At 59.7% G+C, this 14434-nt stretch overlaps 1 protein-coding gene across 10 annotated transcripts in view; it reads right to left on the reverse strand.

Annotated features, from left to right (window-relative positions):
- The window catches only part of GRM4 (glutamate metabotropic receptor 4), a 152925-nt gene that overhangs the window by 42886 nt on the left and 95605 nt on the right, over positions 1-14434 (reverse strand). For 9 of the 10 annotated variants that reach the window (XM_045057410.1, XM_045057411.1, XM_023253865.2 and 6 more), the window contains 4 exons: positions 11424-11624; positions 11059-11195; positions 6815-7750; positions 400-646 (listed from right to left, as the gene is read on the reverse strand). In XM_045057410.1, the coding sequence (XP_044913345.1) occupies positions 400-646; positions 6815-7750; positions 11059-11195; positions 11424-11624 (1521 nt within the window). The remainder of the gene's footprint in view (positions 1-399; positions 647-6814; positions 7751-11058; positions 11196-11423; positions 11625-14434) is intronic. The other variant, XM_045057409.1, reaches the window with a different exon arrangement.

Raw genomic sequence — 14434 nt, forward strand, 5'->3', positions numbered from 1 at the left:
CTTAAGGGCCAGAAGGCAAGGGCCCTCGAGACAACCCCTTGACCAGAGAAATCCCAGAGTCCCCCATCGTTCTGCATGAACCACATTCCCCCATGGCCTCACCACAGGTGGGCAGATATCCCTGGAAGGGGGTAGCCAGGGCTAGGTGGTGGGGGGGACCTTGAGGTTCTCTCCTGGTTACTAGGATGGGGCGGGGCAGAGGGGCACTAACCTGGTGCATCAGGGTTCTCCCGGAGTTCCCACTCACCTGTGGCTTCAGGGCTCTCCCAGTACCCACTGAGGACCCAGCTCTGGGAGGGGCATGGCCTGGGTCCGGGGGGGGGGGGGGGGCGGGCCTTGTTGACGGAGGAGACTGGCCTGGGCGGGCCCAGAGGGAAAGGAGCAGGGCTGGGCACTCACCTGGGGTCTCCAGGTTCTCGCAGAGCTCAGACTTGGCCTCACCATTGGGCCGGAAGCTGCCCTTCTGCGTGAACTTGTTGGACATGGTGGCGGCGGTGACGACGGCTTTGAGGCTACGCTTGCGCTTGGGCACATTCTGCTCCGGGTGGAAGAGGATGATGTAGACCTTGGGCATGTAGAGCATCCCCAGGGACACCGAGGCGCTCAGACTCACCGAGACGGTCAGCGTCGTTGTCTGGATGTACAGCTGGAGGGGGGCCAGGGGGACGGCGTCAGAGAAGGCTCCGCCTGGCGCCTCAGGGGCCCTGACCCCAGAGACAGACACACAGAGGACAGACCCCGGGAGCCCTGTGTCCCACTGACTTTGGGCAAAAGGGAGTCAAGGTATAGAGCCAGGACTTTAGACCAGACCAAATCCTGGCTTTACCACTTCTAGCTATGTGACCTTGGACAAGTCCCACCTTGTGCCTCAGTTTCCTCACGTATAACACTGGCATGATATGATAGCACTTACTTCATAGGGTGGCTGTAAGGGTGAAATGACTTGACAAACGGTGAATGGACGTGGAACAATGCCTGGCACGTGCTACGTGCACGGAAGGGTTCCCCACTCCTACGTGCTATAGGGAGGTAGGGCCCTCAGGGGACCACAGCTGAGCCTCCCAGGAGCAGTCCCCTGTGTGGGGCTGGGAAGGAGAGGAACATCTGTTGGTGCAGTAACTCCCAGTGGGTGTGCCACAGCCCCTTGACCAAGCGTCCATTCAGTGACGCGCCCCCCCCCCCCCACGCCACCCTGTGCAGAGCACTGGCACGGGAGCCACAGCGCCTGGCAAGATATGGCGATGGCAGCATTGGTCAAAGCTCATTTCACGCTCACTCGCCAGCACTAACGGTGACAGATGTTTAGCAAAATGAAAGTCCATTAATCTGGGTGTCGGCTAATCCATTCTTCAATAGTGGGGCCTTCCAGGCAGGGCCTGACAATTCCCACCGCCCCCGCCTGGGGTCCCCTCCCTGCCTCCTCCTTCCTTCCCAGTCCTCCAAGCCTCAGGTGTCCCTCTAGCCGCCCCCTCAGCCTGGGTGGGGCCAGTGGAGGCCGAGGCTGTGGCCCCAGGTCTGGGCATAGGGAAGGCAGGAAATGTTCTGCCCCCTAAATCGGCTGTTTCTAGGCCTGGATCCCCTCCCCTAGGGCCTGGCTGATGTGCCACCTCCTCGAGGAAGCTCTCCCTGACCCCCGGCTTTATCCGACCCCCCCCCCATGACACCCATTCTCATATCCCACCCCATCTCCTGCCCTTCTCCAGAAATGCCTCATGATCTAGGTCTGAAGGCTATTGTTCCAGCTCCCCTAGGGAGAGAGGCTGGAGAAGCTCTAGGGTCTGAAAGCAGGGAGGGGTGTGACCCTGAGGAAGTCTCAACCCCTCTCTGGCCCTCAGTTTTCTCATCAGTGCCATGGGATGAGAGCACTTACCTCTCCCAACCCACGGGGCCACCCAAACACAGACCGAAGCTGCATGATCTTGCACAGAAGCGTGGGGAAGGAGGACGGGAGTGTGGAGAAGCTGTTTCATTGTCACCGTTCAGGAAATGTCACAGGCCCAGGGGAATAAGAGCCTAGTCCCCAGGGAGCACACACCCCTCTGGACACAGTCATCCCCACTCTACCCCACCCCCACCCTTACATTCCCACCCTCTGGTGACAGCGTTACCTCCAAGCATGACTAGCCAGTAGGAGGGTGCTGGCTACCTCTTCTACCTGCTGAGGTGGCCTGGTGGCTGGGGCGGGGGGGTGGGGGGGGGGGAAGGGGACAGGCTCCACACCACTGGAGACAGCAATGAAGGTCTGGGCTAATCAACATCTTCACCATTGGACTGGATGAGGCTATGTCTCCCTCATTAGATTGGGGGCTCCCTGAGGGCAAGGGCGGTCTTGCCTCTCACACTGGGGGTTCTTGGGTATAAGGGTCATGTTTCCAAGTCAGATACACCCTCTGCTCCGCCTTGTTGGGTGGGGTTAGGAGGGTGCAGTTGGGCCCACATGGAGTTGGTGGGACCAGGGACAGAAGCCCCTCTCTGAGCCCTGCAGTGGACACAGCCCTGTGTTGGGGACCAGAGGCCTGGGGGCCAGACTGCATTCTGCCCTGACCCACTATGGGATGCTAGGCCCCTCCAGTATCCCAGGCAGAGTCAGCTCCGTGGGTATACACACTTGGTTTCATGCCCTACTGCCACCATCTTGAATGCTGAATCATTTTTGAACAAGGGGCTTTCCCCTTCTTTTTTCACAGAGCCCTGAAAACCATGGAGCCAGCCCTGAGCAGGCGGAGGGAGGGGGTTTGTGGGGGGGAAGAGCACAATCCTTGGTGTTCTATTTTCTATTTTGCTTTTCAGCCTAGGAGCCTTTCTGCAAACAAAATACAAGATGCAGTGTAAACAGATCAAAGCTAAGCAAAGCTGCTCCCATCTGCTGGGGGCCCACCCTCCCAGCCTGGGCCCTGGGGGCTCTTCTGGCCATGCAGGCTGGGAGTGGCCCTCTCTGTGTAAGCAGAAGTGGGGCTGCACGCCCCCAGTCCCTTTCCTTGCCCCAGGGTCTGGAATGCCCACCCCACCCCCAGATCAGGCACCATTCTGGGGCCTCCTGTGTGAAGGTACACGTAGCATGCTGATTCTCTCAAAGAAGCAGTGGTCCTCTAGAACCTCTAGAACCCAGCAGGCACCCCCAGAGGGCAGGGGCCCAGGCACAGATGCAGCTCTCAAAGGCAGATGGGGTGAGAGGCAACCTCCGGGATGTGCTTTCTTCTCCCACTCGCCCATCTCCCAGACAGAGGTACCTGAACTGCTCCCCTCTCCGGTCAGGCCCTTGCCACACCCTGTCCTCTGCAAGAAGTCCTGCCTTAGCCTCACAAGTGACCGCTCCCCAGAGCGCAGGCTGGGTTTGATGGGTGTGGACAGAGATCACCCCGGGGGTGGGGCAAAGGACACAGAAAGGAGCTGCCTGGAGGTCGACGATGCATTTTCCTGTTTCTGTGCTAGGCCTGGGGGGCAAACGGTACAGGGGGCCCTGCTGAGGGCACTGAGGAGTTCTACCTGCTCCGTGCTTCTGCCCAGGCCGACCCTAGTGGCTACTGAGATCCCCAGGATCTGTTCAAGCCAGATCGATGAACTTCCCCACAACTTGGCCAGCCCCTGGGGCCAGGTCCCGCCCAAGGCTGACTGAGCAGTAACCCCACGCTGTAGAGAAAGCACACTCCAGACGGCTCAGTCATGCCACACGGCTGCAGTGATAACCCCTGGAAATCCGGGCTAATGCTGGGAAATCCGTCCGCCTGCTCATCGGAGCAGCACTGACAGCTTCACTCTGCGCCCGCACCTGCACGCGGGGGGAAACGGGCACCTGCTGGGCACCTGCAGGCGTGTGTGCACACGCACCTGGGCACACGCCCGTGCCCGCAAACGTACACACCCATACACACACGCATCTCTGCATTCACACGCACACACACCTGAACTCACCCCTGTATGCTCATGCCTGACTCAGACCCCTGCCTGGGCACGTACACACACACACACACACACACAGCAGCCAGGCCTACAGCTTCCACTGGGGCACCTTGTAGTGCTGACAAAATACAGCACAGATACAGCCCCAGGACTGCCTATGCCTCTAGGAGGTCTGGCGGTCTGAACCCGCAGGGACTTCAGAGCTCCCCTCCCCTTCCTCATTCAGAAGCCCAGAGGGGAGGGTCGTGTCCCCTGTCCCACCCCTCAGGTGCAGAGCAGGGTCTTAGGCCACAAGTTGGTGTGAGGCCAGCCTGCTGTGTGACCCCAGGCAAGTAAGTCCCTGCCCCTCTCTGGGCCTCAGAAAAGATCATTTCAGAGGCTCCTTTTCATAATCAATACTGAGGGGAGCCTCCTAAAGAGGGAAAAAAGAGAGGCAGGCAGGGTGGCCTAGAGAGATGTGGGAGCTGAGAGAGGGGGCTGGGCCTCGGCCGCTGGAGGGTCTGACACCCCGGGAGGGTGTGGACCCCACGGGGGAGCACTGTGCTGGCAAGCAGCCAGAGGAACCTACGGGAAGTCAGAGTAAGGGGCTCACCCACCGTGTTGTCTGCCTTCCAGCCCTGTACCGTTACTCCCTGAGGAGGCAAGGGAAGGAGCCTCCTGGTAATGCTGAAGGTCATTTCTCAAGCCGCCAGCTTCCTGGACTGGGGCGTGGCTTCCCCTGCTGGCTCTGGAGGCCCCTTGGGCGCTGCGGGGCAAGGGGCTTCTGTCTGCACCTGCACCCCGCAGGCCAGTGGGGGGCTGGAGACCTGGCTCACAGCGTGAGCTGGGCCCAGTGGCCGCTTTGACTCAGGTCAGAGTGCAGGGAGCCAAAACGGAGGGCTCTGACCTCAGGGCACTGACGTCTGCTTCTCAGGACCCCTCAGCCCACAAGCCGCCATTGGAAGACAGGCCACAGGCCTCCCTGGGCCAGGCCACGGGTTTCAGAATGGAGGGCACAGCTCCTGCCCTCGAGGAACTGTTGGAGGAGAAGTGGTACGTGCCAAAGAAGCCCCAGGGCAGGGATGTGTCCGGGGCTGCAGGGGGCAGCGTGGACTGGGCTCCTGAGTTAGGCGGAGCAGGGTCAAGTTCAGCCATGCCACGTACTGGCTGTGTGATCTCAGACAAATCACTTCACGTCTCTGTGCCTCTGCGTCCTCATCTGTAAATTGGGATGGTGACATCTACCCTAGCCTGCTGCTGTGGAGCCTGCTGGCCATTAGGCAGAGTGTTTGGCACATGACAAGCACCCCATCCATGGCAGCTTTCGCAGCAGCCTCACCGAAAGCCAAGCATCCCTAGGAGTTCACACCTGGGCGGGCTCATGGCTTCAAACGCCATCCATGGGCTGACGACTCCCCCGGCTACATCTCCAGCCCGGCCCTCAGCCCCGAACCCCGGACTTGTAGCATATTCAACTTTTGGCTCAACGGCGGCACTTGGCCCTCTAACAGGCATCCCAAACTTAGCACATCCAAAGGACTGCCCGATATCTGCCCCCAAGCAGGCTCCTCTGCCGTCAGATTCCCCACCTTAGGGCCGGACATCCCTTCCTTCCGATGATCCGCACACCGAAAACTACAGAGCCATCCTTGATTCTCCTCTGCACTTCTTGCCCCACATGCAGTCCATCCAAAATCCAGCCAGCTCCACCTGCGGGAGCCCCCCGCTTCCCATCACCCCTGCTGCCAGCAGCCCCTTGTTGAGATCACTGCAGTTACCCCCACGTTGGCCCCGTTCCTGGCTCACCTTCCTCAGGGCTCCGCCCAGCAGCAGGAGGGATCCTTCTAAATCTGGACTATGTTCCATTCCTCACCACTCAGAACCCCACTGTGGCTCCCTTCTCGCTGATGGTAGAAGCCAGCATCCTTCCCACAGCCTCCGGGTCCTCCGCCATCCGCCCTGTCATCTTTCTGACCCTGTCCCCGTCACCCTCCTCCGGGTTCCTCAGCCCCAGCCTCCCCGCCCCCCCAAAGTGGGTAAACTGCCTTCGCACCCATCATGCCCTGTGACTTACAACACCTTAAGGACCGCAAGAGAAGGATCATGGCCCCAATCTACTGATGAAGAAACTGAGGCAGAGAGGCCAGCTGGCTTGCCCAGGATCCCAGACATGGAGCTCGGACCAGGAGCTGGGGTCCTCGGTCCCCACAATCCCCCCTGTCTCTGGCCTCTGGCTTCCGGGACTCCCAATCCTTTAAGATAAAACCCCACAGAAGCCAGGCAGTGCTGGGGCCGGGTTGTGGGCAGAGTACACAGGGCCCTGGGGTGAGTCCAGGCCCACAGGATGGCATGACAGAGCCAGCAGGACACAACCTCTCTGCAGCTCTGGATGTTGGAGGGGATGACATCCCCGGCTCCCGGGGCATCGGAGGCTTGGGGACCAGGAAAGAAGGAGTGAGTGCCTGATCCCTCCCTGCCTCACCTAGGGATCCGTGGGGATCCCGTGAAGGCAGAGAGAGGGGCAGACAGAGGAGGAGGAAGAGAGGAGTGGAAGGCAGGGAAGATGGGGCTGGGTAGAGACAGGGGTGAGGGAGAGTCTCGAAGAGAATGGAGGCTGACAGAGGGTCAGCGTCCAGGGCTGACAGAGAGGAGAGAGGGAGGTGATGGGAGGGAGAGAGGAAAGAGGGAAAGAGCTGCGGAAGACAGGAGGGAGAGGAGATAGGAGGGAAGGCGAAGCAGGAGAAGACAAAGGGTGGGAGACAGGAGAGACAACCTGGAGGCTGGAGAACAGACTGGAGACAGAGAAGGCAGCGGGGAGTGGAAGAAGGCATCTCCAGAGCAGGGTGAGAGGCCGGGGAGCCCCCGGAGGCTGCCTCCGGGCTCACGGCCTCTCACCCGCCCGCACCCCCCACCCCCGGGGGGCTCCGCCACTCACCTTGTCTGCCGACTGCGAGGTGCCAAAGAAGATGGGGATGAAGGCGAGCCAGACGATGCAGGTGGTGTACATGGTGAAGCCAATGGGCTTGGCCTCGTTGAAGGTCTCCGGGACACCGCGTGTCTTGATGGCGTACACGGTGCACGTGACCATGAGCAGCATGCTGTAGCCCAGCAGGCAGATGAGCGACAGGTCCGAGATGTCGCACTTGAGCACGCCCCTGGCGAAGCGGGGGTCGAGCGTCCGCTGGTCCTGGAAGTCCACCACCGAGTGGGAGGGGTCCACCACAAACCACACGCAGATGCCAAGCAGCTGCAGCGAGATGAGGCTGAAGGTGATGGCCAGCTGCGAGGCCGGGCTGATGAAGCGCGGGGCGCTGACCGACCGCTTGCCCTGCTCGAAGATGCGGTAGATGCGGTTGGTCTTGGTGAGCAGGGCCGCGTAGCTGATGCTCATGCCCAGCCCCAGGAAGATTCGGCGCAGAGAGCAGGTCCCCAGGTCAGGCTCGGCAATCATGAGGAAGGTGGTGGCGTAGCACAGGAAGATGCCAGCCAGCAGCACGTAGCTCAGCTCGCGGCCCGAGGCCTTGACGATGGGCGTGTCGTTGTAGCGCACGAAGGTGACCACCACAAAGAGCGTGGCGGCGATGCCCACCACGGCCAGGAAAAGGGGCAGCACGGCCCAGGGCGAGTCCCACTCGAGCTTGATGATGGGGATGGGTCGGCAGCCCGTGCGGTTCTCTGTGGGCCGCATGTCATACGGACAGGTCTTACAGGTGTAGCGATCCACCTGGTACTGGTACCCCGTGCAGGGCTCACAGTGCCAGCAGCAGGGCATGCCCTTCACGGTCTTCTTCCGCTCGCCCGGCTGGCAGGGCAGGCTGCAGATGGAGCGGGGCAGCTGCTGCCCACTCCCCGGCCACTGCATCCGCTCTATCTGCCAACGACAGCACAGGGGAGCCGGCCTCAGGATATGCCGCCCGGTGCCCCGGGCCACCCCACTGGCCCCACGCCTCAATCACCCAGTTAAATGGGGAAAATGCAGCCGCCCAGCCCCACCAGGACCTGCCGGATCCAACAGCTCGGTTTAAATAAGTACCCCCCCCCCCAGCGTGATTCAGACATAGCTGACCTATGGGGGATCCTAAACTCTCAAGGACCGTATGGAGACACGGAGCCCAGAGAACAGCAGTGACAACCTAGAGTCACCCAGGGAAGCAGAGAGAGCTCAAGAGTTCTGAACCCCAGCCCCTTATGCCCTTGCTGGTCCCCAGACCAGCAGCAGCAGCATCACCCAGGAGCTTGCTGGAAATGTGACATTTTGGCCCACCCCAGACCTACTGTCTTAGGATCTGAGTTTTAGCCAGACCCCGCAGGTGACTTATGTGCATGCTGAGAGATGCGCTGCCTCATGGCTTAGCCCAAGGGGCCTCCTCCAGGCGGCTCAGGAAGCTGAGTTCAGCAGAGAGCAAAGAACAGAAGTTTTCGCAGAGGATACGTAATATGTGCCCAGGGGTTAGCGTTTCTTTACATCTTGCTCTAAATTCGTGCAAGTCACTGTCATATGTCCCCGAAGACACAATTGCTGTGAGCAAAGGAGCCACAGGCGTGTTGGCACACCCTACTGAATTCAGGGTTACAAAAGTCTGGAAAGTAGGGGAGAGGCCCAGAAGAACTCTAGGCTCTGAGCAGAGGGAGTCTGACTACACTTGGGAGCCATATTCAAAGCATCTGTTCCAGGGGTGCCTGGGTGGCTAAGACAGTTGAGCATCCAATACTTGATTTCAGCTCAGGTCATGATGGAGGGGCTCCCAGGGTTGTGGGATCAAGGAGATCCCAGGGTTGTGGGATCGTGCCCCGCGTCGGGCTCCGTGCTAAGCGTGGGGCCTGCTTAAGATTATCTGTCTCTTTCTCTCTCTCCCTCTGCCCCTCTCGCCCACTTGCACTCTCTTTTTCTCTAAAAAATTAAAAAAACAACAACAATGCCTCTATCCCAAATAAAGTGGCCCTTAGGAAGAGTTCACACTTGGAGAGCAGCACTCCTGGCCAGATAGGTGCTCCTTTGGGCTGGGTACTCGCTCCCAGGGAAAGATTAACTGGTTGGTTGGGCGAAGGGAGGGTTTCAGAGTTGAGGAAAAGGTGGGGGCGGGGGGGTGTCCAAAGACGGCCTCATGGGAGGTGAGAAGGAAACCTCAGGGGAGCAGCTTGTCCTGTGGCTCCGGGCATGACAGGGCCACGTGGTCCTAAAAGCCCAAGAGCACAGCAACAACCCGGTGCCACCGTCCCGCAGGAACAATGAGGCAGGACAACCCCTGTGCACTGGAGCTGTGAGACCGCAGGGGGACACAGGGCAACAGTGGCTGTGCCAAAAAACTCTGGCTCCGGTGGAAAGAGCAATGAACGCGGGGAATCCTGGGACCACAGGTGTATTGCTAGCCAGTCATGAGCCCGGCAGCAAACACCTCAACCTCTCGGAGCCTTTGTTTCCCCCCCCACCCCCGATCCAATGATAGCAAATATGAGGCCACTTTGCCCTTTGTTACTTATTGTGGCTTCCATCTGGGAGTCATAATGAAATTCTTAAATCTCCCCAGAACGTCAGTGCCACGGGCTTTGCGTCTGTTCCCTGCGGCACAGCCAGCCCCCAGCACGGAGCTGGCACACGGGCGGGGGGGGGGGGGCAGGGAATCTCTGCGGACTCTGTCACAGAAGAAGTGAGGTCCGGGCACTGGCCACGAGAGGCCGCCTCACTTTCAGACCCTGGGGGGGAAGACAGTGGCAGGCAGGGTGAAGTCTTTTGCTCCTTTTCCTTTCCCCACAGCACAGACCAAACTGAGCACTGGACAAAGTGGGGAAGATGAGACGGTTGAGGTCCCCTTCCCCCTAGCCTTTCCCCCCCAACCCCGGCCCCAACTCCATGCTGGTGGAGGGGCCCTGTATCATCCGGGACGAGTCCACGGACCCCCCACACCGCGGCCCTGCCTTCACTTACCACATCTGTGGAATAGGATAAAAATAGTACCCGCCTCACGGGGCTGCCATCCGCACAGCCGGGTCGCGGGTTTACAACAGGAGCTGTACACAGCAGGTGCTCAGCAAGGATTAGCTGCTGTCGCTGCTGCTGCTGAACTGAATCACTGGCCCCCACTGCTCCTCCCACTGCACCCAAATGAGACACGCCCCCATTTGGGGTACTGTCCCACTTTGCCAAGTGCCCCCACCTGCCCTGTTCTGTCTGTCTCCATTCACCAACCCAAGGAGCATTGCTGTAGGAATGGGCTCTGCCCCCCGCCCTGCTGTGTGGCCTTTGGAACATCCCTCAGGCTGGGTTTCCAGAGATATTTCCTCTGGCTTAGAAGATTGTCAGAGCTAAATGGAATCACAGGCAGAAAGTGCTTTGAGGAGCTCAAGGGGCTCATCGCTGGAAGATTCTTACAAGAGGGGACAGCAGGGGCATGATGCAACTTGCCCAGGGTCTGGTGCAAAGATAGCTGAGGCCAGACATGGGCTTCCTGCGCCTCTCTGGTCCATCTGGCTGTCACACCGTGCCCACCCTGAGCACGTCTCACCCCTTCACCCTGCAAGGGAGGGGCCAAGTCTACAGGCATTTCCTTGGGGGATGAACCACAAGTCCTCTCTCTCCAAAAACATGGCTCCATTCTCAGCCAGGTACACTGAAGGCCAGAGGGCGAAAGCCACCAAATCCCTGGGACAATCATGAGCCGGGAAAATGTATCTAGGAGGACCCAGAAGACCCCCACCCCCAGCCGCCCATAACACCAAGAAAAATGACAACCTTCTAGTGCAGTATGATGGCCGTAGGAAATGCTCTCAAACAGCTTTCCACCCACCACCAGAAACCCCATCTGACTTCGCCCTCTGCCTTACGCCACTGTCCTCCTTGTCCCAACGCAGCCCTCCCCCTCCTCATCTCCCTTTCCCACACCAGTCCAGCCCTTGAGCCATTTCACTCCGGGGTCTTTCTCTGCCAGCAGGTGGAAGGCAGGACGGCCCGAAGCCAAGGGAAAGGACAGGGATCCAGCCACCAGAAGTCCAGCTGTCCTGTTCCTCCACTTCAGGCTGGGGTGGCACTCAGGGCCCTCTGAGGCCTGGAAAGGGGCACAGAAGGAAGCCCCCACTTGGCAGCAGCAAACCCCGGGGTCAGGACTGGTCGGGGCTCCACAGTGGCTGCCTCCCCCTGCTCTTCCCTCCTGGGGCCCCTCCCTGCCCTTGCCAGGCACTTACTCTGAGGTGTAGGTGGTCGGTCCAGGAGCCGATGACCTTGTACTCAGCTGAGCCATTGCGCAACTGGTACTGGTAAATGTCGTAGCGCCCGGGGGCATCTCCATTCTCATTGAAGGTCACGGGGTTCCCGGCGATGCCTGTAGGGGCCGGGGAGTGTTACGCACTCAGTGTCTAGGCTGAGCTTTTACTAAGAAGCAGGGAGGATCACGAGCCTAGGGCAGAGACACCTCTGGGGAGGCCCCTGTGTGGAACATCTTGAGAGGTTACACCCTCTGGAAACATCTGAGGAGACACCCCCCCCCACTCTCCTACCCCCACAGAACCCTGGGAGCCCTTCCCCTGGCTGCATGGCCCAGGGCACCCACCTGAGAAGTTGACGTTGCGGATGTACTTGAGCAGCTGGGTGCCGTCCACGGGATCCATGCGTGGGCAGAGCCCCACGCGGCCCGGACACAGGTCACGGTGCATGGCGTGCAGCGCGTGGCCCATGGCATACACAGCATCAATCACAAACTGCACCTTCCCCTCCTGCTCATATGCCGAGTCCTGCCCAATGCGCTCTCGGTCTGCAACAGGACAGCCAGAGTGGGGCATCCGTGAGGCCCACCATCCTTACAGACCATGTGGTGGGAACCAGAGCGGCTCCCCGGGGCCAACAGAGGTGACGCAGCCCTTCCCTGCACACCTAGGCCTCCTGGCTCCTAGCCCAGCGCTTGCTCTATCACCCAAGAGATGGTCTTATGGAAGCACCTGGGGGACGATCCCAAAAAGCGAAGGGGAGGGTCCACTACCCTCGCCACCCTACTGCCAGACCGTGCGCCCTGACGCCCCAGGACAGCCAGGACAGGCCCGCACGTCCTGATCGCCCTCAGAAGGCAGTCAGCCAGGGGGTCTCCCTGTGGCTGCGGAGCCTGCCTGACGTCCCCCAGCCTGGCCTGGACTAATCACGCCAGCGGCTGGCCCTCGCCCAGGCTGGGAATCTCCAGAACAAGAGCTATGACAGTGAGGGCAGCTCACCCATGGACAGCCACTCCAGCCAGGGGACGCTGCCCCCGGCACAGGATACAGATGGGAAAACTGAAGCCCAGAAAACATGAGAGCCTGGCTACGGATCCCTCAGGGTTCGGGACCCAGGCCACCCGGTGCCCCCTCGATGGCTTCCAGTGGCCCCAGACACCAGAAGTCACCATCATCCCACCCCAGGGCACCGTGGCCGTAGGGTTCCGGTCTCCCATCCTCACCCCGTAGGCCCTGGGCCCTGTGCAAGCTCCTTGGCTGCCTGAGGCTTCAGTGTCCTTTCAGTACAAAGGGGATCATAATCCTGCCCCACAGAGGCTTATATGAGATGAGGCACGGAAAACACTTGGCACTGAGTAGGTGACTAATCCACATTATCATTGTGCTAAATTGTCAGAATGGGGGGCGGGGGGGTTCTGAGATGGGCAACAGAGGACCTTAGGCCAGAGCAGGCCAAGAAGGCTTTCTGGAGGAGGAGGCTCTTCCTAGCCTGGGCCAGGGTAACAATCAGACGATCCTAATCACTTCTAGTGAGCACCTGCTCTGTGCTAGGCATTGTTCTAAGCTCTTTATGCATAATAACTCACCGAATTCTCACAAGGGGGCTATGAGGTGAGTAATTATCCCCATGGTTCCCCACAGGAAAGCCCAGCAACGTCCCAGAACCACAAAGTGCTGAATCTGAACTCAGTTACTCCAGCTCCAAGCCTGCGCACCACTTTCAGCCTGACGGATTTAAGAGCGGCATCAGGGTGACAGGAAAGCAGGGAGGGGAGAGGAGGGGGCTGGAGGATGCAGAGTGGAGGCAGGGAGAGGATGGGCAGAATGCTAGAGAAGGCTGGCTTCCGGTCCTGAGGCCACAGCCCCTGCCCGCATCAAGGCCTGCGACTTCCTCCCTGGAGACCAGGACAGAGACATTAACCCTCGCAAGCCACGCCCCCCATCCCCTGCCACATACACCCCTGCCTCCCTGCTAGCGGGCCTCCCATGGGCATCACTTGCAGAGGTGATTCCCCAGGGGCAGAAGTGGCCGCACCCCAGCCTAGCCCCATGGGCCACAGCTTGGGCCTCCCATGTCTATTGTGCGGGGGCCCAAGTAGGGCTGGGGCAGCGCCGGGCCTTGCTCCCCTGGGAACTCCAGGGGTCCCCACGTCCATCCCTCTGCCTTGGACACCTCAGAGACAGACACAGGTACAGAGAAACCCACTGCTGTCCCCATGGGCTCTCCACCATCTAATCCCCTCCCACCCGGAGGACGGTCGCGGCCCCACCAGGATGTGGGGATGACCGGGCTGTGCTTCTGTGCCCCCTCAATTGGCCGGACCAGGTGGCTAGGACCCCACCCCATCCTCAGCCTAGCTCAGGGCTGATACTCCCCACCTGCTGAGTGGATGACAGAAATCATGGGATCCCAATGCTAGGAATGGCAGGACCAAAGGGGTCGTCTGCTCCAATTCTGTCATTTTACAGATGAGGAAACTGAGGCCTTGAGAGGAAAGGCCCAGGTCACATGGCCAGTGGGCCAGGCCTCTTGATGATAAGATGAGTGTCCCCAGCTACAGCCCCTCTCCCCACCTCCCTCCATTCCAGACTGCATTTGACCTGAGGCCTCAGGAGTTCCCAGCTAACCCCTTGGGTTCCTGCGTTTTCAGCCAGTAGATGGTCACTGTGCCCTACCTGCCCAGGGCTCCCACAGAGCTGGTGGCACATTTCATATCCCTGCCTCGGCCACCAAGACCCTGTGACCAAGGGCAGAACCTGATTCCAGTTACCCCAACCACAGGGTCAGAGATCAAGAGTCACCAGTACTCAGACTGGACAGTTTGAGGGCAGATGCCCAGTTGACTCTGGGGACACTGTTCAGTCCTGACAGGCCCACAGCTCCTACAGTGTGGCCTCAGGACTGGGGGCAGGGTGGGCCTCGAAGCTGCCTCCCTGGCTCTCTCCTGGTCAGCTAAGGCCCTCACTATCCACTGTCACTGCCCTGCATTTGCAGGAGACTGGACTCGAAGTCCAGACCATCTGGGCTAGAACCCTAGCTCTCAGACTTCAGTTCCCTCATCTGCAAAAGGAGGATAATGATGGTACTTACCTCAGAGGGTCAGGATAGGGTCCCTATGAGAATTAGCAGGTTAATACTCACAAGACCTAAAGAGAGGCCTGGTGTTTTGCCAAGTGCTACAGAGGTTTGCCAAACACCGGAGGACACAAAGAGGTATAAGTCCATCCCTGCCTCGGAGCTCCTGGGCCAGCAGAGTTTTGCTAATAGACAGCATTATTTCTGGGCCAAGGCACAAACAGACAGGAATACACACGAAAGACAAATTCTCCAGCTTCACCAGCCTGCCCTCTTGTCTGA

This window comes from Felis catus, chromosome B2, assembly GCF_018350175.1.
Source record: "Felis catus isolate Fca126 chromosome B2, F.catus_Fca126_mat1.0, whole genome shotgun sequence".
Classification (NCBI taxonomy): Eukaryota; Metazoa; Chordata; class Mammalia; order Carnivora; family Felidae; genus Felis; species Felis catus.